We start from the raw sequence: 26,581 nt of genomic DNA on the forward strand, positions 1-26,581 counted from the left end.
ACCAATACCTGTATTCCCTCTAGCGGGGCTGGGCGGCTCGTCTGGCATCGGTCACAAAGGTAACAGGTTGGAGCTGCATTTAACGAATGTATCTGTCTGTCTCGAATTATGGATATGCTCTGCTCTTTCAGAAGTATTTTCTGTCCGATTTAAACATGATCTGTATTAACACCAAGTAAAACAACAGAAGAGGACTCGAAAGTCGAAAATAAATTGATGAATTGTACTACTTTGACCAAATAGCAGGTATGTTTCTGGATGTTGTTTAGTTCGCTCTAGTTAGCAAGCTAGCTAGCGAACTAACCCAGACAGCTAAATTAGCTAGTACGACAGTAGCTTAGGGTTAGCTTGCAAGCTCTAGCTCGTTGGCTGGCGCATTACAGACACATAGCTAGCTAATACATTTTTTCGCCCCGTCTTTGATAACTTGCTCTCTTGTTGGTATCTTACCCTAAGTTTACTTTTAATGATGGCGAAATGGTGCTGGGTAACGTCACTCAGAATTCAAAGGCCACGGAGCAGGTGTATCTTTGCATTGCCTCGTCTAGATCTCTCCCGTAGTGGTATTCTCATTTAAAACCATCTGTACAGTCAGTGTACCCATCTGTCAATGTCACACATTCTCTTTTTACATGTCAGTTATTTGATTTTCTCGGAGCTCAACTTCAACAACTTGGCTCATTGCCTCTCTTCTCCCAAGTTTCACTTACGCTAGATGATACTATGATGCATAACGTTACACTGAAGAATTCAATGTAGCCAGCGAACTCTATTCAAAAGAGACCCAACGTAAGTTATCTAAACTATCATTCTCTGTAATTTTATTGGCCAACATTCAGTGATTACTCATGGACATGTAGCCTACAGAAAGTACCAAGTGGCAAGGGTGTTATCTCATATCTGATGCAAGATCGCAAGTGTTAGATGTTTGTTAAGATGATGTTATGAATTTAAACTTGACTTTGATGTCTATGCATTATTTTGTCTGTTAGTATGTATAATTTAACACAGCAGTGTATTGATGACAGATGGGAGAAAGCTCAGCCTGAGGGACATGTTTTACTGTTGCCACAGGCACAGAGAGAGAGAGAGAGACTGACAGAGGGAGAGTGACAGAGCGCGATAAGACTGTTTACAGATTGAATGCTCTTAGAGCGAGACCCTGAAGTGTGCAGGTAGAAGGTGTGTTTAATGGGGCTGTTTACTGAGCATCGCAGTGTGGAATGTGGGTGACTGGAGGGGTGTATTAGGTGCTTCTATTTGGTGTTTGTGTTCTATTTGGCAACACTGAAGTCTTCTTTGTTATGCCAATGAGTGCCATTAGAATCAGAGAGGAAGAAATGGCTGTTTGAGTGTGAGAGGAGTGGAAAAGGGACTGGTCTAAGTCAAGAATGTAATGAAGGGATCAATTGCCAATCACCAAGGAAACAGTCTTAACTGAAGGACTGTCTTGGGGACCCAAGTTGGTGTGTCGTTTACATTTTCTAATGACAGCAGCATTAATGTGCAAAGTCTTTGGTATTTCAGCCACCAGCCACTCATGACTGACAGTCATCAGTAGGGCCCTATAAAATCCGTGTTGTGGATGAAACAGTGAATCTAGACACTAAAATGGAATTCAACAATATTTGAACAATATTTTCTTTTGTTTTTCTATTAAAGTATGATTTTGAGTGAACCTGAATAAACTGCGAAAAACGGAAACCTAGAAAAACAAAACGGAGAAATCAGGCAAAAAATAAACCAGATTTTATAGGGCCCAACATCAGTCATGATATGTAATCTATTTGTCACCACAGAAGGAGACAGTCACACCCATGTAAGGCCATCCTCTTTCAGGTGCTTTCACTGAAGCACTGCCCTATATGCAGGGACAAGGCCTTGGTTGTAGAATACAGTCCAGTATCGTGATGAAACTTAGAGGAGGCTAAGTAGGAAAAAAGATTTCTAGCCTACTGACTTTATGCTCTCTACTCTCACTATTGAATGAATCAAAGACAGCCACAGCCATGACTCCATACTGCAGTGGTCCCTTTCCACACTCTCTCTCCTAATTCTCCCATCCCTCCCCAGAGATGAAGGTGGCCTTAATTCAATTCAGTGCGGCATAATTAAATTTGATAGCAGAGCCGGCGGGTTAGGAGACACTAAAGGCGCCTGCATGCATCCCAGCTGAAACAGTTCGGAAGAGTTTGTGCATATATTACGACGACATTTGGACTTTAAAAAAAATTCGTTTTGGCTGTTCGGGCACACATTTTTTCTTGAGGCAAGCCGAAGTCTACGCCCTTCGTCGGTGATTGGTCAACAGTAGGGATTCTTCAATAGTTTTTGTTGTTATTCAACAAGAGATGAATGACAACTGCACCAAACATCTTAGATGTAGATTTTATTTTTATTTCCTCTAAGATCTCCTCTGCAAAAACGTCAAAATTAATGACAGTTTACTTGAGTTATTCATTCAGACTATTTTGAGGAAGTGTATACTGGCTACGGCGTCTCAAAATGGAAAAACAGTACTATTGCCGCCCCCCCCCTCTCTGTTGCAGGTCCGGTCAGCTGCCTCGTGTGCTTCTCTCCAAAGAGAGAGACAGAGATTTGGAACCCAGGGGAGGGTTAGAGAGATAGATGGCGAGATAGAGAGAGGTTAGGGGGATGTAGGGAAGGCTGGAGAGTTTAGAGAGATGGATGGAGGGAGGGAGGGATAGAGGTTAGAGAGATGGATGAGGGAGGGATAGAGGTGAGGGAGAGAGGGATAGAGGTGAGGGAGGGAGGGATAGAGGTTAGGAAGATGGATAGAGGGAGGTGGGATGGAGGGAGGGAAGGATAGAGAGTTTAGAGAGATGGTGGTAGTGATAGAGAGGTTAGGATGGGAGGGATGGTGGTAGTGATAGAGAGGTTAGGATGGGAGGGATGGAGGGAGTGATAGAGAGGTTAGGATGGGAGGGAGTGATAGAGAGGTTAGGATGGGAGGGATGGAGGGAGTGATAAAGAGGTTATGGAGAGGGAGGGAGTGATAGAGAGGTTAGGATGGGAGGGATGGAGGGAGTGATAGAGAGGTTAGGATGGGAGGGATGGAGGGAGTGATGGAGAGGTTAGGATGGGAGGGATGGAGGGAGAGGTTAGGATGGGAGGGATGGAGGGAGTGATAGAGAGGTTAGGATGGGAGGGATGGAGGGAGTGATAGAGAGGTTAGGATGGGAGGGATGGAGGGAGTGATAGAGAGGTTAGGATGGGAGGGATGGAGGGAGTGATAGAGAGGTTAGGATGGGAGGGATGGAGGGAGTGATAGAGAGGTTATGGAGAGGGAGGGAGGGATAGAGAGGTTAGGGGGAGGGAGGGATAGCAAGAGGTTAGAGAGATAGACAGGTTAAAGAGATGGAGGTAGGGTCAGGTGCAGAACAGTGATATAAGTGAGGCAGACAGACAGACTGAGGGAGAGCTGGAGAGGGCCAGGGGGAGAAGAGTGTTGCGTTCCCAGCGTTTCTGCCCTCATTTTCTGCTCCACATCGTTTGGACAATAGGATGGGCTCACCCTCTGTCCCCTGACTGTCTCCCCTTACCCTGGCCATCTCCTCTCCACTGTCCCCTTTCACTGCTTAGCAGCTGAACTGGCCTGTTGGAAGTGGCTTGACACACTGACACAGAAAGATGGAGAGAGCGAGAGAAAGGGAGGTGGAGAGAGCGAGAGAGATTGGGAGGTGGAGAGAGCGAGAGAGATTGGGAGGTGGAGAGAGCGAGAGAGATTGGGAGGTGGAGAGAGCGAGAGAGATTGGGAGGTGGAGAGAGCGAGAGAGATTGGGAGGTGGAGAGAGCGAGAGAGATTGGGAGGTGGAGAGAGAGAGAGAGAAAGGGAGGTGGAATGAGAGAGAAAGGGAGAGGGAAATGGCTGGGGTCCACTCCTGTGTTCCTGTTATGTTTGGTCCTATTCACTGTCAGTTCTCCCTGCTGAGACTGAGCTTCTGTCTCACACAGGCAGGTGCACAAAAAAGCAGTGTTTCCCAATATGTTTCAGTACCAGGGACAGGCAAGCAATGCTCCTCCCTCCTTAGAGTAGCCAAGTGCCTAGATGAAACTGTAGAATGGAATAAATCAATGTCAGGAGGTCAGCAACATACTCCCAAGGACCAGGGATTGACACACTGCTTTAAACTCAGCCTCTACAACTGATTATGGATGATTAGCCTATGCATGCAGAAAGGAGGGTTGGTGTTGAAGATCCTTTGTAACTGTTGACCTATATCTGAAATAAATATCCTAGGCTTTCTGTTGTCCTCTGTCTGAAAGACCTGACTTGTAGCTGGCTTTCTGTTGTCCTCTGTCTGAAAGACCTGACTTGTAGCTGGCTTTCTGTTGTCCTCTGTCTGAAAGACCTGACTTGTAGCTGGCTTTCTGTTGTCCTCTGTCTGAAAGACCTGACTTGTAGCTGGCTTTCTGTTGTCCTCTGTCTGAAAGACCTGACTTGTAGCTGGCTTTCTGTTGTCCTCTGTCTGAAAGACCTGACTTGTAGCTGGCTTTGGGACCTCTTCACCACTACTTGCCACTTGGCCATTAGGAGGTATGTGTGTGTGACTGTGTCCGCGTGTTACGGTCGTCTGCACTAATGTACAGTGACGGGGTGCTTTTTCTATGGCATGCTTTAGATGTCTGTCTTAGGGCGAGGTATGTGCTAAGTGACGAGCTTAACTGTACATACACTGGAGTTGTAATGACAATGGCATTTTGGGTTATGATTAATTGTGATGCAAATGGACATGGTTATTGTCATTTTTGTTCTAAATGTTTTGAGCTTATAATGCATCTGTAAAAATGAGTTGGGACTAGAGGTCGACCGATTATGATTTTTCAACGCCGATACCGATTATTGGAGGACCAAAAAAAGCCGATACCGATTAATCGGCCAATTCTTTTTTATTTTTAAAATTATTTTAAAGTTTATTTTTTTATACATATATATTTGTAATAATGACAATTACAACAATACTGAATGAACAAAAACAACACTTATTTTAACTTAATGTAATACATCAATAAAATAAATTTAGTATGTTCAATTTGGTTTAAATAATGCAAAAACAAAGTGTTGGAGAGGAAAGTAAAAGTGAAATATGTGCCATGTAAAAAAGCTAACGTTTAAGTTCCTTGCTCAGAACATGAGAACATATGAAAGCTGGTGGTTCCTTTTAACATGAGTCTTCAATATTCCCAGGTAAGACGTTTTAGGTTGTAGTTATTATAGAACTATTTCTCTCTATACCATTTGTATTTCATATACCTTTGACTATTGGATGTTCTAATAGGTACTTTAGTATTGCCAGCCTAATCTCGGGAGTTGATAGGCTTGAAGTCATAAACAGCGCAATGCTTGAAGCATTGCGAAGAGCTGCAGGGAAACGCAGGAAAGTGCTGTTTGAATGAATGCTTACGAGCCTGCTGCTGCCTACTACCGCTCAGTCAGACTGCGCTATCAAATCATAGACTTAATTATAATATAATAACACACAGAAATACGAGCCTTAGGTCATTAATATGGTCAAATCCGAAAACGATCATTTCGAAAACAAAACGTTTATTCTTTTAGTGAAATAAGGAAACATTCCGTATTTTATCAAACGGGTGGCATCCATAAGTCTAAATATTGCTGTTACATTGCACAACCTTAAATGTTATGTCATAATTATGTAAAATTCTGGAAAATTATTTTGCAACGAGCCAGGCGGCCCAAACTGTTGCACATACCCTGACTCTGTGTGCAATGAACGCAAGAGAAGTGACACAATTTCCCTAGTTAATATTAATATGCTAACATGAATTTCTTTTAACTAAATATGCAGGTTTAAAAATATATATACTCCTGTGTATTGATGTTAAGAAAGGCATTGATGTTTATGATTAGGTACATTTGTGCAACGATTGTGCTTTTTTCCGCAAATGCGCTTTTGTTAAATCATCCCCCGTTTGGTGAAGTTGGCTGTCTTTGTTAGGAAGAAATGGTCTTCACACAGTTTGCAACGAGCCAGGTGGCCCAAACTGCTGCATATACCCTGACTCTGTTGCACAGAACGCAAGAGAAGTGACACAATTTCCCTAGTAAATATTGCCTGCTAACATACATTTTTTAAACTAAATATGCAGGTTTAAAAATATATACTTGTGTATTGATTTTAAGAAAAGCGTTGATGTTTATTGTTAGGTACACATTGGTGCAACGACACATTTTCGTGAATGCGCTTGTTAAATCACACGTTTGGCAAAGTAGGCTGTGAATCAATGATAAATTAACAGGCACCGCATCGATTATATGCAACGCAGGACAAGCTAGTTAACTTCTTCTGGCTGCAAGCCCTAAGTCGGGATCAATATGACAACAGCCACTTCAAGTGCAGGGCGCGAAATTCAAAATATATATTTTTTAAAATATTTAACTTTCACACATTAACAAGTCCAATACAGCAAATGAAAGGTACACATCTTGTGAATCCAGCCAACATGTCCGATTTTTTTAAATGTTTTACAGCGAAAACAGCACGTATATTTATGTTAGCTCACCACCAAATACAAAAAAGGACAGACATTTTTCACAGCACAGGTAGCATGCACAAAGCCAACCTAACTAACCAAGAACCAACCAAACTAACCAAGAAACAACTTCATCAGATGACAGTCTTATAACATGTTATACAATAAATCTATGTTTTGTTCGAAAAATTTGCATATTTCAGGTATAAATCATAGTTTACATTGCAGCTACAATCAGAAATTGCACCGAAAGCAGCCATAATAATTAGACACCAACGTCAAATACCTAATTACTCATCATAAAACATTTCTGAAAAATACATAGTGTACAGCAAATGAAAGACAGGCATCTTGTGATTCCAGCCAATATTTCCGATTTATTAAGTGTTTTACAGCGAAAACACAATATAGCGTTATATTAGCTTACCACAATAGCCAGAAACACATGCCATTTCCCAGTAGCAAAAGGTTAGCGATCGTAACAAACCAGTAAAAGATATATAATTTTTGACTAACCTTGATATTCTTCATCAGATGACAGTCCTATAACATCAGGTTATACATACACTTATGTTTTGTTCGAAAATGTGCATATTTAGAGCTGAAATCAGTGGTTATACATTCTGCTAACGTAGCTACTATTTCCCACAACGTTCGGATATTTTTCTGACACTTTTTCTGACACACATATTCTGACCAAATAGCTATTCATAAACATAACTAAAAAATACATGTTGTATAGGAAATGATAGATCCATTAGTTCTTAATGAAATCGCAGTGTTAGAATTCTAAAAAATAACTTCATTACGACATCCAGCTTCGGTATAGCGAGTACCCAAAAGTTGGGCGCCGACGACTAGTTCACATGTACGACAGATATATGAAATAGCGTCATAAAATGTTTCTTACTTTTGCTGATCTTTCATCAGAATGTTGGACAAGGGGTCCTTTGTCAAGAACAATCGTTGTTTGGATTTAGAACGTCCATTTTCCCTCTTGAATTAGCAAGCGCACTAGCCAAGTGGCGTGAATCTCTCCATCGTCAACAAAGTCAGAGAACGGAACATGGCAAAACTCCCGAAAAAATTTCAATAATCTGATTAAACTATATTGAAAAAACATACTTTACGATGATATGGTCACATGTATCAAATAAAATCAAAGCCGGAGATAGTAGTCGCCTATAACGGCAGCTAAACAGAAGGCAAATCCAGGTACCTCCTCGCGCTCTCCAGAAAACAGGAAATGGGGGACACGTCATACAAAGAGCTTGTATTCCACTTCAGACCAAGATAAACACTAAATTTCTTCTCTCACCGCCTCTTGACATCCAGGGGAAGGTCTATGAAGTGCATGTATACTAATACGTATCATGCCCATTTATAGGCAGGAAGTAGAACAGAGCCTCGATTTCAGACTTTCCACTTCCTGGTCAGGAAGTTTGTGCCAAATGAGTTCTGTTTGACTCACAGATATAATTCAAACGGTTTTAGAAACTAGAGAGTGTTTTCTATCCAATAGTAATAATAATATGCATATTGTACGAGCAAGAATTGAGTACGAGGCCGTTTGAAATGGGCACCTTTTATCTGGCTACTCAATACTGCCCCTGCAGCCCAAACAGGTTAACTACACATGGTTGATATTACTAGTTTAACTAGTGATTATGTTAAGATTGATTTTTATAAGATAAGTTTAATGCTAGCTAGCACCTTACCTTGGCTCCTTGCTGCACTCGCATAACAGGTAGTCAGCCTGCCACGGAGTCTCCTCGTGGAGTGCAATGTAATCTGCCATAATCGGTGTCCAAAAATGCCGATTACCGATTTGTTATGAAAACTTGAAATCGGCACTAATTAATCGGCCATTCCGATTAATCGGTCGACCTCTAGTTAGGACATACCTAATGAATACCACACAGCTTGGTGACACCCCTGTCTTTAATTGTCGGTTACAACATTATACGATAAACCTGCCAAGCCTAACACACACCGACACACACCCATCCCCTAGTCAGATTGACAGATTAACCTCTTAGTCATTTTGTCATACTCATATATCATCTGTCTGTACTGTAATGATATGAGCATCCCCACCCCCAAACTACTTCCTGTGGCTATGCTCCTATCATTACAGTACAGACAGATGATATATGAGTATGACAAAATGACTAAGAGGTTAATCTGTCAATCTGACTAGGGGATGGGTGTGTGTCTCTCTCCTCTCTCGTCCTGATAGCCAGGGCTTTGATTTATACTGGACACCATATATAAACTGCACCAAGGTCTTCACTGACGCTCTTTACAACACCACTCATCACCTGTGAGCGTGTGCGCCTGCTTGTACACAGTTCATTCCAGAGTGTGTATGAGGAGTGCAGGCATGTGTGGGGGCAGGGCTTCCTATCCACAGGAACAAGAGCTTGACATTGTTATCACCACCATGACACACACTGATAAGAGAGGAGAAACTGTACTCTCTGTTTCAGTGAGGGAGGTAAGGAGAATGAACGTTTGTCTGTTTGTGAAAGAGGGAGAGAATGAGAGGTGGAGAAGGGTGGTAACTGGGTTAGTGCCTGGTGTTGTATTTGGTTGGTTATAAGTGCAAAGGAGACATGCTAATGAGTAATGACCTAGTGATGACAGCTGACTATGTTAATGAGGCATGCAGTGTAATGACCTGGTGATGACAGCTGACCATGTTAATGAGGCATGCAGTGTAATGACCTGGTGATGACAGCTGACCATGTTAATGAGGCATGCGGTGTAATGACCTAGTGATGACAGCTGACCATGTTAATGAGGCACGCGGAGTAATGACCTAGTGATGACAGCTGACCATGTTAATGAGGCATGCAGTGTAATGACCTAGTGATGACAGCTGACCATGTTAATGAGGCACGCAGTGTAATGACCTAGTGATGACAGCTGACCATGTTAATGAGGCATGCGGTGTAATGACCTAGTGATGACAGCTGACCATGTTAATGAGGCATGCGGTGTAATGACCTAGTGATGACAGCTGACCATGTTAATGAGGCACGCAGTGTAATGACCTGGTGATGAGAGCTGACCATGTTAATGAGGCACGCAGTATAATGACCTAGTGATGAGAGCTGACGTGGCACAGGTCACCATAGAGAGGGAGGCGGGAACTCCTGAGACATTTCAACACATGGACATGATACAGTCAGACGTCAACAGTTAAAAACATCAGATGAAGACAGGGTGACAAAGGGACATGTAGAGGGAGACTGAGTTGACTTACTGAGCGAAACAGAGGGAGGATCCTTCACAAGGACGGGCTGTGGATCATGTGTGATTACAGTTGATTGATCTAATAAAGATCCTAGATTGAGGAAAGAGTCTCACCTTTGCTGTGCTGGTTGGGCTGGCCTGGCAGGGATAAAGAAGAGGAATAACTAAACCAAGTGGAAGTCAAGAGAGAGAGTACACGTAAGGGGAGCCAGAGAGTGGGAGGTAGTTGTGTGTTTCCAGGTTAATGAATAATGAAGGTCACTATGAACAAAGTCCATTCTAAAGCAACTCCACTGAGACTCATTCTCTCACACACCTTTTGTAACTTGCACACCCAATAGAAACACACACAGTCCACCCTCATTCTGTGTGTCTGCATGACATTCATACCAGTCAGATATTCAGTTGACCTACTCTCCCGGGAGAGAAAACGATAAATGACTTCTGTCACATTCACTTCTTTAAAGTATAACACTTGGAATAGCTGTACTAATATTGTCTTTCCCCCTCTCCACTTTCTCTCCCCTCTCGCTGTGTCTCCTCCTCCGCCCCGTCCCCTCTCGCTCTCTCCCTCCCCAGTATGAGTACTCCGTCAGGTCGTAAGAGCCCCGTGGACTACGGGGTTCAGATCCGCTTCATCAACCACTCAGGAGGGGGGCTCCCCTCGACCCAGCTGAGATCCAAGCCCCCCTCCACCTCTAAGTACGGGGTGGCTGTCAGGGTCCAGGGCATCGCTGGACAACCCTATGTGGTTATGAAGGACGGGGGCCCAAAGGGAGATTCGTATGGGGTGCAGCTCCGTACCCACTACCCCCCGGGTTACGGCAGTCTGCCCCGCAGGGGAGACAGAGAGGAGGGAGGGGGAGAGGGTGGAGGAGGGCAGGGAGGGGTGTTACGCAGGGCACAGTCACATGGTTCATTACTGGAGAGTGAGGGGGGAGGAGGATTTGGGAGACCACCAGGGGATGGGAGGTCTGGTAGCTATGGGAACCTGGATGGAGGGATTGGGGTTGCGGAAGAGAGAACGGATAGAGGGGGGTATGGGGAGGGGGGTATGGGGAGGAATATAATGTGTGGCTCGTATCAGTCCGGGCTCAACGGGTCACTGGGGAGGGGAGGGGGGAGTCAGTATGCCCCTGACCTCCATCCTTCCCAAACAGAGCAGCCCACCCTGACCATGGCACACCCCCACCCCCAGAGCCTTCCTTACCCAGCACAGCCCCACCCCCAGAGCCTACCTTACCCAGCACACCCCCACCCCCAGAGCCTACCTTACCCAGCACAGCCCCACCCCCAGACCCCCGTCAACAGACTGATCAGCAGGTTTGACGGCAACAGCAGTACCAGAGAACAACAGAGGGGGCGCTCTCCTGTAGCAGAGGACCCTAGAGACACCATCTCCCCTTCCCTCGCCCCCAACCCCTACTCCTCCTCACCATCTCTCACCCCAAACCCCTACTCCTCCCCTTCACCCTCTCTCAACCCCTACTCCTCCCATCCCTCCTCCACTCACAGCAGCCTGGGGCGGGGCCTTGGCTCCCTCAGCAAGGCAACGCCCCACCCAGCCAATCAGCGGGCTCCGCCGGGGAGGTTTGTCGCTGTGGAGACGCCGTCAGCCAATCGGACAGACCCGCTGGTAAGAGACTGGACGGGAATTGAGAGCGGTTACTAACTAGTATACCTAGCTAGTACATTATCAATACCCCCAGTAAAGTTTAAAAACATACTAACACTGAGCTTTGTCTAAAGGTGACCCCTGACCTTCTGCTTCAGAGTTCAGAGGTCACCAGTGAGGAGGAGCAGGTCATGCAGACCATCTACAGCGTCCTCAGAGAAGGGTACAGCATTTATCTTACTGTGTCATTCAACATTTATTTAGGCCAGTTATCAACATCCTTCTGACCATGTGTGTTTGACCTGTTGTGGTTCACCCCTCAGGACTAGTGAGAGTGACTCAGTCATCAGACACAAAGTCAGGGTGATCTTCCAGAAGATCCAGGGACTCAAGGTACTTTAATATACAGTGCCTTTGGAAAGTATTCAGACCCCTTGACTTTTTCCACATTTTTGTTATATTACAGCCTTATTCTAAAATGGATTAAATAAAACATTTTCCTCCGCTATCTACACACAATACCCCATAATGACAAAGAAAAAACAGCTTGTTAGAAACATTTTTTTTTACATAAGTATACAGACCCTTTCCCTTTGATTGGAGTCCACCTGTGGTAAATTCAATTGATTGGACATGATTTGGAAAGGGACACACCTGTCTATATAAGGTCCCACAGTTGACAGTGCATGTCAGAGCAAAAACCAAGCCATGAGTTCGAAGGAATTGTCCATAGAGCTCCGAGACAGGATTGTGTCGAGGGACAGATCTGGGGAAGGGTACAAAAAAATGTCTGCAGCGTTGAAGGTCACCAAGAGCACAGTGGCCTCCATCATTCTTAAATGGAAGAAGTTTGGAACCACCAAGACTCTTCCTAGAGCTGGCCGCCCAGCCAACCTGAGCAATCGGGGGAGAAGGGCCTTGGTCAGGGAAGTGACGAAGAACCAGATGGTCACTGACTGAGCTCTAGAGTTCCTCTGTGGAGATGGGAGAACCTTCCAGAAGGACAACCATCTCTGTAGCACTCCACCAATCAGGCCTTTATGGTAGAGTGGCCAGACGGAAGCTGCTCCTCAGTAAAAGGCACACGACAGCCCGCTTGGAGTTTGCCAAAAGGCACCTAAAGACTCTGACCATGAGAAACAAGATTCTCTGGTCTGATGAAAGCAAGATTAACCTGTTTGGCCTGAATGCCAAGCATCACGTCTGGAGGAAACCTAGCACCATCCCTACGGTGAAGCATGGTGGTGGCAGCATCATTCTGTGGGAATGTTTTTCAGCGGCAGTGACTGGGAGACTAGTCCGGATTGAGGGAAAGATGAATGGAGCAAAGTACAGATAAATATTTGATGAAAACCTGCTCCAGAGCGCTCATGACCTCAGACTGGGGCAAAAGTTCACCTTCCAACAGGACAACGACCCTAAGCACACAGCCAAGACAACGCAGGAGTGGCTTCGGGACAAGTCTCTGAATGTCCTTGAGTGGCCCAGCCAGAGCCCGGACTTGAACCCGATCAAACATCTCTGGAGAGACCTGAAAATAGTTGTGCAGCGACGCTCCCCATCCAACCTGACAGAGCTTGAGAGGATATGCAGAGAAGAATGAGAGAAACTTCCCAAATACAGGTGTGTCAAGCTTTTATTTTATTATTTATTTAACCTTTTATTTAACTAAGCAAGTCAGTTAAAAACAGATTACCATGACAGCCAACCAAAAGGCAAAAAACCTCCTTCGGGGACATACCCAAGAAGAAGAGGCTGTAATCGCTGCCAACGGTGCTTCAACAAAGTACTGCTTAACTTCTCTGGGATATGTGGGACGGTAGCGTCTCACTTGGCCAAAAGCCAGAAAAAATGTAGCGTGCCAAATTCAAATATATTACTATAAAAATCAATCTTTCATGAAATCACACATGATTAAAGCTACACATTAAAGCTACAAATTAAAGCTACACATGTTGTGAATCCAGCCAACATGTCTGATTTCAAAAAGGATTTACGGCGAAAGCACACCAAACAATTATGTTAGCTCAGTACATAGCCACAGAAAAACACAGCCATTTTCCCAGCAAAAGATAGTAGTCACAAAAAGCAGAAATAGAGATAAAATTAATCACTAACCTTTGATGATCTTCATCAGATGACACTCATAGGACATCATGTTACACAATACATTTATGTTTTGTTCGATAATGTGCATATTTATATCCACAAATCTCGGTTTACATTGGCGCCATGTTCAGAAATGCCTCAAAAATATCCGGAGAAATTGCAGAGAGCCACGTCAAATAACAGAAATACTCATCATAAACTTTGATGAGAGATACATGTTTTACATATAATTAAAGATGCACTTGTTCTTAATGCAACCGCTGTGTCAGATTTCAAAAAACCTTACGTAAAAAGCACACGTGCAATAATCTGAGACGGCGCTCAAAAATAACAAAATTTCTCCGCCATGTTGGAGTCAACAGAAATACTAAATTACATCATAAATATTCCCTTACCTTTGATCATCTTCATCAGAATGCACTCCCAGGAATCCTAGTTCCACAATAAATCGTTGTTTTGTTCGATAATGTCCATTACTTATGTCTAAGTAGCTACTTTTGCTAGCACGTTTAGTGCACATGTCCAAACGCTCGCGCAGATGCAGGCGAACTCGGACGAAAACTTCAAAAAGTTATATAACAGGTCGAATAAACTGGTCAAACTAAGTAGAGAATCAATCTTCAGGATGTTGTTATCATATATATCCAATAACGTTCCAACCGGAGCATTCCTTCATGTCTGTAGAAGTTATGGAACGCAAGGCGATATCATGAGGAAAGCGCATGACCAGGAACTGGCATTCTGCTATGACCAGTGACTGAAACACCTCCCATCCGGCCCCACATCACACTAGAGGCTTCATTCCACGTTCTACAGACTGTTGACATCTAGTGGAAGGCGCAGGAAGTGCAAACAGATCCATATCTTACAGGGAATTGAATCGGCGATGAATTGAACATTGACCAGTCTGAGATTTCTCACTTCCTTTTTGGATTTTTTCTCAGGTTTTTGCCTGCGATATGAGTTCTGTTATACTCACAGACATCATTCAAACAGTTTTAGAAACTTCAGAATGTTTTATATCCAATAGTAATAATAATATGCATATATTAGCATTTGGGACAGAGTAGGAGGCAGTTCACTATGGGCATGCAATTCATCCAAAAGTGAAAATGCTGCCCCCTATCATAAAGAAGTTAAAGGGTCTGAATACTTATGTCAACGTGATATTTCAGTTTTTTTTATTTTTAATACATTTGCAAAAATGTCTAAACCTGTTTTTGCTTTGTAATTATGGGGTATTGTGTGTAGATTGATGGAAAACAACAATTTAATTCATGCCAGAATAAAGCTGTAATGTAACAAAATGTGGAAAAAGTCAAGGGGTCTGAATACTTTCCGAATGCACTATACACCTTAGTAGTACTCTAATATACATCTCTATACACCTCAAGGTACTCTTATATACAGTGAGCTCAAAGTATTGGGACAGTGTCACACTTTTTGGTTGTTTTGGATGTACAGATAGGAATAGAATGTTTCTAAACTCTTCTACATTCATGTGGATGCATAGTCCTGAATTAATATTTCATACTTTTTTATTTCACCTTTATTTAACTAGGCAAGTCAGTTAAGAACACATTCTTATTTTCAATGACGGCCTAGGAACAGTGGGTTAACTGCCTTGTTCAGGGACAGAACGACGCTCTAACCACTAGGCTACCTGCCGCCCCATAATGATGAGTGAGAAAGTTAGACGCACATATCATACCCCCCCTGCTAACCTCTTACCATTGCAATAACAAGGGGGGTTAGCATTTTTTGCGGGGTAAGATATTTATGCCTCTAACTTTCTCACTCATCATTATTCAGGATTATCCATAATCATGGTAGTATACACATTATTAATGTAGAAGTGTTTAGAAACATATTATATTCTTGTTTACAATAAAAGTAACTCCAAAATGACACAATGCATTATTTACCATTCATTTCTATTGGGCAAAAAATTATCAAACGTTACCAAAACAAACAGCAAATGCGTCCAACAAGTTTGTGGTCCCAAGCTTGATGTAATCATTGTTTGCCAGGAATATGGGACCAAATACTAAATGTTTTACTACTTTTTAATACACATAAGTGAATTTGTCCCAATACTTCTGGTCCCCTACAATGGGCTATCTACAAAAAGTGCTGTAATTTCGAAACGGTTCGCCTGATATCGATGAAAATACCCTCCAATCAAAGCTGACAGTCTGCACTTTGACCTCGGAGTCATTGTATCATTACAAATACAAAGTACAGAGCAAAAAATAAAACAATGTGTTACTGTCCCAATACTTTTGGAGTTCTCTGTACATCTCTATACACCTCAATAGTACTCTAATACACATCTCTATACGCCTCAGTAGTACTCTAATACACATCTTTATACGCCTCAGTAGTACTCTAATACACATCTTTATACGCCTCAGTAGTACTCTAATACACATCTCTATACGCCTCGGTAGTACTCTAATACACATCTCTATACGCCTCAGTAGTACTTTAATACACATCTTTATACGCCTCGGTAGTACTCTAATACACATCTCTATACGCCTCGGTAGTACTCTAATACACATCTCTATACGCCTCAGTAGTACTCTAATACACATCTCTATACGCCTCAGTAGTACTCTAATACACATCTCTATACGCCTCGGTAGTACTCTAATACACATCTCTATACGCCTCAGTAGTACTCTAATACACATCTTTATACGCCTCAGTAGTACTCTAATACACATCTCTATACGCCTCAGTAGTACTCTAATACACATCTTTATACGCCTCAGTAGTACTCTAATACACATCTCTATACGCCTCGGTAGTACTCTAATACACATCTCTATACGCCTCGGTAGTACTCTAATACACATCTCTATACGCCTCGGTAGTACTCTAATACACATCTTTATACGCCTCGGTAGTACTCTAATACACATCTTTATACGCCTCGGTAGTACTCTAATACACATCTTTATACGCCTCGGTAGTACTCTAATACACATCTCTATACGCCTCGGTAGTACTCTAATACACATCTTTATACGCCTCGGTAGTACTCTAATATACATCTCTATACGCCTCGGTAGTACTCTAATACACATCTCTATACGCCTCGGTAGTACTCTAATACACATCTCTATACGCCTCGGTAGTACTCTAATACACATCTCTATACGCCTCGGTAGTACTCTAATACACATCTCTATACGCCTCGGTAGTACTCTAATACACATCTTTATACGCCTCGGTAGTACTCTAATACACATCTTTATACGCCTCGGTAGTACTCTAATACACATCTTTATACGCCTCGGTAGTACTCTAATACACATCTCTATACGCCTCAGTAGTACTCTAATACACATCTTTATACGCCTCAGTAGTACTCTAATACACATCTTTATACGCCTCAGTAGTACTCTAATACACATCTCTATACGCCTCAGTAGTACTCTAATACACATCTTTATACGCCTCAGTAGTACTCTAATACACATCTTTATACGCCTCAGTAGTACTCTAATACACATCTCTATACGCCTCAGTAGTACTCTAATACACATCTTTATACGCCTCAGTAGTACTCTAATACACATCTCTATACGCCTCGGTAGTACTCTAATACACATCTCTATACGCCTCAGTAGTACTCTAATACACATCTCTATACGCCTCGGTAGTACTCTAATACACATCTCTATACGCCTCAGTAGTACTCTAATACACATCTTTATACGCCTCAGTAGTACTCTAATACACATCTCTATACGCCTCGGTAGTACTCTAATACACATCTTTATACGCCTCAGTAGTACTCTAATACACATCTCTATACGCCTCGGTAGTACTCTAATACACATCTCTATACGCCTCGGTAGTACTCTAATACACATCTCTATACGCCTCGGTAGTACTCTAATATACAGTACCAGTCAAAATGTTGGACACCTACTCATTCCAAGGTTATTCTTTATTTTTTACTATTTTATACATTGTGGAATAATAGTGAAGGCATCAAAACTATGAAATAGCACATGGAATCATGTAGTAACCAAAAAAGTGTTAAACATCAAAATATATTTGAGATTCTTCAAAGTAGCCACCCTTTGCCTATGACAGCTTTGCATACTCTTGGCATTCTCTCAACCAGCTTCATGAGGTAGTCACCTGGAATGCATTTCAATTAACAGGTGTGCCTTGTTAAAATGTAATTTGTGGAATTTCTTTCCTTAATGTGTTTTGAGCCAATCAGTTGTGCTGTGACAAGGTAGGGTTGGTATACAGAGATAGCCCTATTTGGTAAAAGACCAAGTTCATATTATGACAAGAACAGCTCAAATAAGCAAGGAGAAATGACAGTCCATAATTTCTTTAAGACATGAAGGTCAGTCAATACGAACAATTTCAAGAACTTTGAACGTTTCTTCAAGTGCAGTCGCAGAAACCATCAAGCGCTATGGTGAAACTGGCTCTAATGAGGACCGCCACAGGAAAGGAAGACCCAGAGTTACCTCTGTTGCAGAGGATAAGTTCATTAGAGCTACCAGCCTCAGAAATTGTAGACCAAATAAATGCTTCAGAGTTCAAGCACATACACATCTCAACATCAACTGTTCAGAAGAGACCGCGTGAGTCAGGCCTTCATGGTTGAATTGCTGCAAAGAATCCACTACTAAAGGACACCAATAAGAAGAGATTTGCTTGGCCGAGAAACACGAGCAATGGACATTAGGAAATCTGTCCTTTTGGTTCCAACTGCCGTGTTTTTGAGAGACGCAGAGTAGGTGAACCGAACTCCGCATATGTGGTTCCCACCGTGAAGCATGGAGGAGGTGGTGTGATGGTGTGGGGTGCTTTGCTGGTGACATTGTCGGTGATTTATTTAGAATTCAAGGCACACTTAACCAGAATGGCTACCAGAGTTCTGCAGCGATACGCCATCACATCTGGTTCGCGCTTAGTCCCACTATCATTTGTTTTTCAACAGGACAATGACCCAACACACCTCCAGGCTGTGTAAGGGCTATTTGACCAAGAAGGAGAATGATTAGTGTTGTATCAGATGACCTGGCCTCCACAATCACCTGACCTCAACCCAATTGCGATGGTTTGGGATGTTGGACTGCAGACTGAAGAAAAAGCAGCCAACAAGTGCTCAGCATATGTGGGAACTCCTTCAAGACTGTTGGAAAAGCATTCCTCATGGAGGTGGTTGAGAGAATGTCAAGAGTGTGCAAAGCTGTCATCAAGGCAAAGGGTGGCTACTTTGAAGAATCTCAAATATAAAATATATTTTGATTTGTTTAATACTATTTTAGGTTACTACATGATTCCATATGTGTTATTTCATAGTTTTGATATCTTCACTATTATTCTACAATGTAGAAAATAGTAAATAGAAAGAAACCCTTGAATGAGCAGGTGTGTCCAAACATTTGACTGGTACTGTACATCTCTATACACCTCCGCGGTACTCTAATATACATCTCTATACACCTCCGTGGTACTCTAATATACACCGAGGTACTCTATTATACATCTCTATACACTTCTGTAGTAATCTAATATACAATTCAGTAGTACTCTATTATACACCTCAGTAGTACTCTAATATACATCTCTATACACCTCCGTAGTAGTCTAATATACATATCTGTAGTACTCTAATATACATCTCTATACACCTCCGTAGTAGTCTAATATACATATCTGTAGTACTCTAATATACATCTCTATACACCTCTGTAGTACTGCTCATCCTCTTATTTCAGTTTGTCATTGGTGGTGCTAGCTGTCATTCTATGGGGTATCCACTAAAGTCACTCCCCCCCTCTCAGCCCAGTGTGAGCTCTGGTGAGGAGTGGAGGAGAGAAAAGAGGGATCTGGAGGGGAAGATGATGGAGCTACAGACCTCTCTACAGGAGGAGAGGAGGGTGAGTGGAGAGTAGGAGAAAAAGAGGAAGGAGTGATCATTTGGGGCGTGATGGAAAGAGTGGAGCGATGGTGTTTGTTTTGCACCTAGGGAGCTCTCATGGTGAGCTGTTTCAACCGTACACATACCAGCTGAGCCCACCGTGTGTGTGTTTTCTGAGAGGAGCTGCTGTTGTGGTTTTTAGTGGCAGTCTAATCTGAATGCCCTAAAAGCCATGTAAATGGACTACAGATGATTTAAACCAGTTTAAACCTGTTGGGTTAGAGGTGGACACACAGTATTCTATCTGATAATGAGTCATTATGTGTTGGCTTAAGGGAGTTGGGCTGGTATTTAACTCTAACACCCTATAATCACTTAATCATGTATGTGAATTCTACTGAGGAAACACGCCTGTCTGACACTATTCTGAAGTACACACAGACACAAACGCACAGCATGTTTAAGTAGAGAATCATGCCTGTTCTCCAAAATATTTTTAACGGTGTAATTAAATACTACCACTCTGTCACCTCGCCACTGTCTGTCGTTGTCTGATGTTGTGGTGGTCATGTAGCCTACAGTACAGTACTGTGTGTGTGTGCATAGGGCTCTGTGGGCAGCTCTGACCCTGTGTTAAAGGCAGAGCTGGAGTCATGTCTGGATGAGAACATGCAGCTCCAGGAGACTGTGGACAGGAAGAAGACTGAACTACATCAGACACATGCTGAGTGAGTAACAGTGAGCAGGACAAATGACCTGAGTAGAAAGAAACCTTGAGAGGAACCAGGCAGGTTGAAAGTGACTCCAGGCTGCTGGATCAGAACTGAAAGTCCCTGCTGGTTATAATGATGGCTTATTGAAAGGTTTTTTGTTAGTGTTGAGATAAAGAGCATCAGATCTCTCTTGTAAAATAGATTTTATCCCAATGAGAATAACCTGTAGAAATAAAGGTTAAATGAATAAATCACGGTCTCTGTCAGGCTGAGTCAGTTGCGTATGGAGAGAGAGAGTGCTGAGTCCAGAGTCAGAGAGATGGAGGACCGACTGGTTGAGCTACAGGAGGAGCTGAGGACAGAGAACGGCAACAAGACGGTAACACAACACACATTTGGGTGGTCTTGAGACACAAGATCTTTGTTGTGCACTCTTTGTAATTGTCCGGTAGGAATGTGTTATGTGTGTATTGTGTGTCTACAGGACCTGGTGACGTGTCAAGCGTCTCTGTTGGAGGTGTCCATGTTGAAGCAGAAGCTGGAGGATTCTCTGAGACAGAGAGAGAGGGAGCTGACGGCTCTGAAGGGAGCTCTGAAGGACGAGGTGGCCACGCACGACAAAGAGATCGAGGCACTTCGAGAACAATACAGCACTGACATGGAGAGACTGAGGAGTACCATGGAGCAGGTCTCACAGGTACAAGTTTCAACGTTTATTCACCACGGCCACAGGATACAACCGGTGGAAAACGGTAGTCAAATTCTTACTTGAGAGCTCTTTCCCAAGAAGAGCTCTTTCCCACACACACGCGTGCACTGAGGGAGCAGCAGAGCATGAAGTGATTGAGACCCACTGGACTTGCTTCACACCGGTGCATTATAGCAGGAACAAGTGATTACACCGTTACATCTGACTGCACAGACAAAGCCACAAGCATTACATCAGCTGATCTCACATTCTTAATGACACGTCTTACTCACTCTGTCATATATCCACCCTCCCTCTCTCTTCTCTCCCCCCTACCTCTCTCTCCCTACACTCTCTCATATCCACCCTCCCTCTCTCTTCTCTCCCCCCTACCTCTCTCTCCCTACACTCTCTCATATCCACCCTCCCTCTCTCTTCTCTCCCCCCTACCTCTCTCTCCCTACACTCTCTCATATCCACCCTCCCTCTCTCTTCTCTCCCCCCTACCTCTCTCTCCCTACACTCTCTCATATCCACCCTCCCTCTCTCTTCTCTCCCCCCTACCTCTCTCTCCCTACACTCTCTCATATCCACCCTCCCTCTCTATTCTCCCCCCTACCTCTCTCTCCCTACACTCTCATATCCACCCTCCCTCTCTTCTCTCGCCCTATACTCTCTCATATCCACCCTCCCTATCTCTTCTCTCCCCTACGTCTCTCTCCCTACACTCTCTCATATCCACCCTCCCATTTCTTCTCCCCCCTACCTCTCTCTCCCTATACTCTATCATATCCACCCTCCCTCTCTCTTCTCTCCCCTACCTCTCTCTCCCTACACTCTCTCATATCCACCCTCCCTCTCTCTTCTCTCCCCTACCTCTCTCTCCCTACACTCTCTCATATCCACCCTCCCTCTCTCTTCTCTCCCCTACCTCTCTCTCCCTACACTCTCTCATATCCACCCTCCCTCTCTCTTCTCCCCCCTACCTCTCTCTCCCTACACTCTCTCATATCCACCCTCCCTCTCTCTTCTCTCCCCTACCTCTCTCTCCCTACACTCTCTCTCCCTACACTCTCTCATATCCACCCTCCCTCTCTCTTCTCCCCCCTACCTCTCTCTCCCTACACTCTCTCATATCCACCCTCCCTCTCTCTTCTCTCCCCCCTACCTCTCTCTCCCTACACTCTCATATCCACCCTCCCTATCTCTTCTCCCCCCTACCTCTCTCTCCCTACACTCTCTCATATCCACCCTCCCTCTCTCTTCTCCCCCCTACCTCTCTCTCCCTACACTCTCTCATATCCACCCTCCCTCTCTCTTCTCCCCCCTACCTCTCTCTCCCTACACTCTCTCATATCCACCCTCCCTCTCTCTTCTCTCCCCTACCTCTCTCTCCCTACACTCTCTCATATCCACCCTCCCTCTCTCTTCTCTCCCCTACCTCTCTCTCCCTACACTCTCTCATATCCACCCTCCCTCTCTCTTCTCTCCCCTACCTCTCTCTCCCTACACTCTCTCATATCCACCCTCCCTCTCTCTTCTTCTCCCCCCAGTCTCAGGCGGGTATTGAGTCAGAGCGGTTGCGTGTGAATGCATCGGTGCGTACTCTACAGCAGCAGCTGGAAGACTGCAGGGACGAGAGTGGCCACTGGATGACGCAGTTCCACAGTACTAGAGATGAACTACGGACCACCAAACAGGAGTGAGTACACGCACGTACAGAGAATACAACCTTACCGTGAAATGCTTACTTACAAGCAACCAACAATGTAGATTTGAGAAAAATAAGAGTTAAGTCAAAAATAACAGTAACAAAGGAAGTTTGACTGGTACTGTACACGTACACACACACTTCACTTAAGTCTTGCACATCTCTTCCTGTTTTTCATCCATGTTTTGATCTATGTAACCATCCACATGTCCCATTTCTGTTCTCTCATTCTGTACCGTTAATGTCTCCTCATTGTGTCTTATTGGCTAGAGACCCGTCCATCACCCCTGACCCACCGTGAGGGAGCCTATATATATGCTGTCTATGCTGTATATAGGTTATAGCCGTGCTAGTAGCCCGTGCTAGTAGCCCGTGCTAGTAGCCCGTGCTAGTAGCCCGTGCTAGTAGCCCGTGCTAGTAGCCCGTGCTAGTAGCCCGTGCTAGTAGCCCGTGCTAGTAGCCCGTGCTAGTAGCCCGTGCTAGTAGCCCGTGCTAGTAGCCCGTGCTAGTAGCCCGTGCTAGTAGCCCGTGCTAGTAGCCCGTGCTAGTAGCCCGTGCTAGTAGCCCGTGCTAGTAGCCCGTGCTAGTAGCCCGTGCTAGTAGCCCGTGCTAACCCTTAGCCTACAATTTCCGCGCCCCTGCGGAAATGTAATTAACATCTAAAAAAAATCCCATCAAAATGTCTCTGTTTAAGCTAGAGAGATGTTTTTTTGCATGGGCTGCATGCATGTTAGTAGCCGTGGTATTACCATCTTAAAACAATTCCATATTTTAGAACCCCCCCCCCCCGGCTTAGACAGGACTTAGACTCTAGAGGGTTTTAATAGCTGCGGTTAATAGCCGTGGTTTATGGCCGTGTAGCTGACATTCTAGTTAAACCAGCTTCTGTGTTTCTCTATTTGACTGACTGAAGAAATTGTGATACCATAGAATGACCTAGTTTTAACAACAAAACATTTGATCAACTTTGAGGGACTGATATCAGCATTGGCGATTTAACTGTAGCTTCTGTGATCAAACTGAACGATGTCTGATCAGTGCTGATCTGTGACTTGATTTCTAGATTTTGAAATGGATCTTGTATTGGTTAAAATGTTGTGTGTGTTGCAGGATGCTGCAGGCTCGTCTGGAGAAAGAGGAGCTCGAGGAAGAACTGAACGAAGTACAGGAGAGAGTCAACACCATGAAACAGCAGATACCAGACCCCAGTCATACACACACACTCAACCAGGTACACACACACACACTGATAGTGACAAACACACACACTCAACCAGGTACACACTGACACTGTTCTCCACTGTCATTTCAGGAGCTGCAGAGTTTGCGTGCCGATCTGCAGCAGGCCCAATCAGAGGCAGAGAAGAAAAGGGCGGAGCTCGATAAAAAGGTCATGGAGGTAATCTCCCTGAAGAAGGCCAACCAGGAGCAGGAGGCGGAGCTCAAATATGAGATGGACAGGCTGAGGGGCCAATCAAATCGAGCCAAAGAGGATCTGGCCAAGGCCCAGGAGAGAACCAAACAGGTGTGTGTTGTGTAGTACCAGCTATGTGAATTGGAAAGATGGCCACTTTTCCTCCCTTATATTCACGATCTCCATCCTTCTCTCAACCACTCACCTCTTTGTTTCTCTCCATAGCTCCCTGACCCGTCGGTAGTGTCTGGCCTGCAGTCAGAGCTGACTGATGCTCGTGGGGAGAGAGACAGACTGGGAGAGAAACTCGCCAGCACTGAGCAGGAGCTGCAGTCAAACACAGAGCGGCTGGCCAGAACCCAGACAGAACTAAACGCTCTCAGAGACTCACAGCAGGAGCAGGAGGCAGCTAACACACGCCTCCGAGAGAAACTCTCACGCCTGGAGGTGAGACATACACACTGCTACACACACACACATTACACTACCTCTTTCTCACAACTCTTTGTTAGTGGCTGTGTTGTGTTTCACAGTATGTATTTGTGTGTGTGTCCCCAGTCTCAGCTGGCTTCCAGTGCATCAGAGAGATCGGAGGCAGAGCTGTCCCTCCAGGCGGAGTTGAGGGGGCTGAGGCAGGAGCTTGACGAGGCCAGGAGAGGAGCCTCTCGGCTGGGCCAGGACCACCTGCAGCTCAGCCTGCGTCTGGAGGACAGGGAGAAGGAGAGGGACCAGCTCACACAGACCAACACACAGCTGGAGGAACAGGGGAGACAGCAGGAGCGGTCCCTGGACAAACTCAATAAGGAGGTGAGGAGTGTGTGTCTACATGGGTTTTTCTGATGCTCTGTGTACTGCATTGAAGTGCTGTATTTACAAATGTACACTGTGCAAATAAAAATCTCTCTCTGTCCTCTTACTCCTCGCTCTCTCCCTGCTCTCACTCTGCCTCTTTCTCTGTCCATGTAGTTTGAGTGTCTGTCCCAGTCGTCTGGCGAGGAGGTGCAGGTTCTCAGGGCCCAGCTGGAGGAACAGAGAGAGAGATCTCGCAGGGAGACACAGGAGGCCCAGAGGCAGGGCAACGACAGACTGGTAGAACTGGAGAGGAGCCAGACCTCCCTCAAGAGACTGGAGGAGGAGGTGAGCGGGATGGAGGTGAGAGAGGAGGAGGAAAATAGGGTGGAGACGGAGGAGGAAAGGGTCTTCAGGAGGTGAGAGAGATGGAGGGAGGAAGGGACGGGGTGAGAGAAGAGGAGGAAAAGAGGGAGGAGACGGAGGAGGAAAGGGTCTTCAGGAGGTGAGAGAGATGGAGGAGGGAAGGGACGGGGTGAGAGAAGAGGAGGAAAAGAGGGAGGAGACGGAGGAGGAAAGGGTCTTCAGGAGGTGAGAGAGATGGAAGGAGGAAGGGACGGGGTGAGAGAAGAGGAGGAAAAGAGGGAGGAGACGGAGGAGGAAAGGGTCTTCAGGAGGTGAGAGAGATGGAAGGAGGAAGGGACGGGGTGAGAGAAGAGGAGGAAAAGAGGGAGGAGACGGAGGAGGAAAGGGTCTTCAGGAGGTGAGAGAGATGGATGGAGGAGGGAAGGGACGGGGTGAGAGAAGAGGAGGAAAAGAGGGAGGAGACGGAAGAGGAAAGGGTCTTCAGGAGATGATGGTATTGGTCAGGGTTATTCAACTATGACCCTACGAGGCCCGGAGCCTGCTGCTTTTCTGTTCTACCTGATAATGAATTGCACCCACCTGGTGTCCCAGGTCTAAATCAGTCCCTCATTAGAGGGGAACAATAAAAAAACACAGTGGAACTGGCTTTGAGGTCCAGAGATGAGTTTGAGGGGTGAAGGTGTTTCGTCTTTAATGCCGCTGATCCAGAGTGTGTGTGTCGTGCGCCAGGCGTCCCGTCAGAAGAAGGAGCTGCTCTCTGTGGTTGAGGAGAGAGACAATGTTCAGCTGGACAAGGAACTGCTCACCAACCGCCTGCACCACCTAGAGGCTGAACTGGAGAACAGCAGGAGCAGCCTCACAGACAAGAGCAGGGAGCTCCGCAGCACTGAGGACAAGATGAAACGACTGGAGCTGGAGCTGGAGGAGGAGAAGGGATCTGTGGAGCTACTCACTGACAGAGTCACCAGGACCAGAGACCAGGTACACACACACACACACACACACACTATAAATGTGTGTCTAGCAGCTTTCAGCAGTCTGTTGGTTAACAGTTGAAAGAACCAGGACCAAGCTAGGAAAATAATGTATTTGTTAACTCTCTCCGCTCGCCCTCTTTCTCCGCTCGCCCTCTTTCTCCGCTCGCCCTCTTTCTCTCACCCTGTCTGGCGCTCCTCTGTCTCTCCTCTGTCTGGCACTCCTCTGTCTCTGTCTGTGTGCAGATGGAGCAGCTGCGTTCAGAGCTGATGCAGGAGAGATCCTCCAGACAGGACCTGGAGCTGGACAAGAATGCCCAAGAAAGACATGTACGTTAAGTCTGTGTCTCCACTGAAATGATCATCAGGTCTGAGTGATGATTGATTATGCTTAAATCTCTCTCTCTCCAGATGAAGGAGTTGAAGACCAGAGTATCTGATATGGAGGGTCAGTCTCGCTCCTCTGTAGGAGTGGCTCAGCTGGAGAGTAAAGTTCATGAGTTGGAGGAACGCCTCCACA

General features: G+C 44.9%; 1 protein-coding gene across 1 annotated transcript in view; it reads left to right on the forward strand.

Annotated features, from left to right (window-relative positions):
* The first annotated feature begins 60 nt into the window (after positions 1-60).
* The window catches only part of LOC120047343 (cingulin-like), a 29,684-nt gene continuing 3,163 nt past the window's right edge, over positions 61-26,581 (forward strand). Inside the window, exons 1-17 of the mRNA XM_038992867.1 lie at positions 61-246; positions 10,357-11,413; positions 11,551-11,615; positions 11,716-11,785; positions 19,330-19,425; positions 20,013-20,134; positions 20,387-20,498; positions 20,604-20,816; positions 22,361-22,509; positions 23,629-23,749; positions 23,831-24,043; positions 24,158-24,379; positions 24,491-24,739; positions 24,899-25,069; positions 25,817-26,068; positions 26,308-26,391; positions 26,473-26,581. The exon at positions 26,473-26,581 is cut by the window's right edge and continues 10 nt beyond it. Of these exons, the coding sequence (XP_038848795.1) occupies positions 10,358-11,413; positions 11,551-11,615; positions 11,716-11,785; positions 19,330-19,425; positions 20,013-20,134; positions 20,387-20,498; positions 20,604-20,816; positions 22,361-22,509; positions 23,629-23,749; positions 23,831-24,043; positions 24,158-24,379; positions 24,491-24,739; positions 24,899-25,069; positions 25,817-26,068; positions 26,308-26,391; positions 26,473-26,581 (3,304 nt within the window). The 5' untranslated portion in view covers positions 61-246; position 10,357. The remainder of the gene's footprint in view (positions 247-10,356; positions 11,414-11,550; positions 11,616-11,715; positions 11,786-19,329; positions 19,426-20,012; positions 20,135-20,386; positions 20,499-20,603; positions 20,817-22,360; positions 22,510-23,628; positions 23,750-23,830; positions 24,044-24,157; positions 24,380-24,490; positions 24,740-24,898; positions 25,070-25,816; positions 26,069-26,307; positions 26,392-26,472) is intronic.

The sequence above is a fragment of the Salvelinus namaycush genome, chromosome 5 (genome assembly GCF_016432855.1).
Source record: "Salvelinus namaycush isolate Seneca chromosome 5, SaNama_1.0, whole genome shotgun sequence".
Classification (NCBI taxonomy): Eukaryota; Metazoa; Chordata; class Actinopteri; order Salmoniformes; family Salmonidae; genus Salvelinus; species Salvelinus namaycush.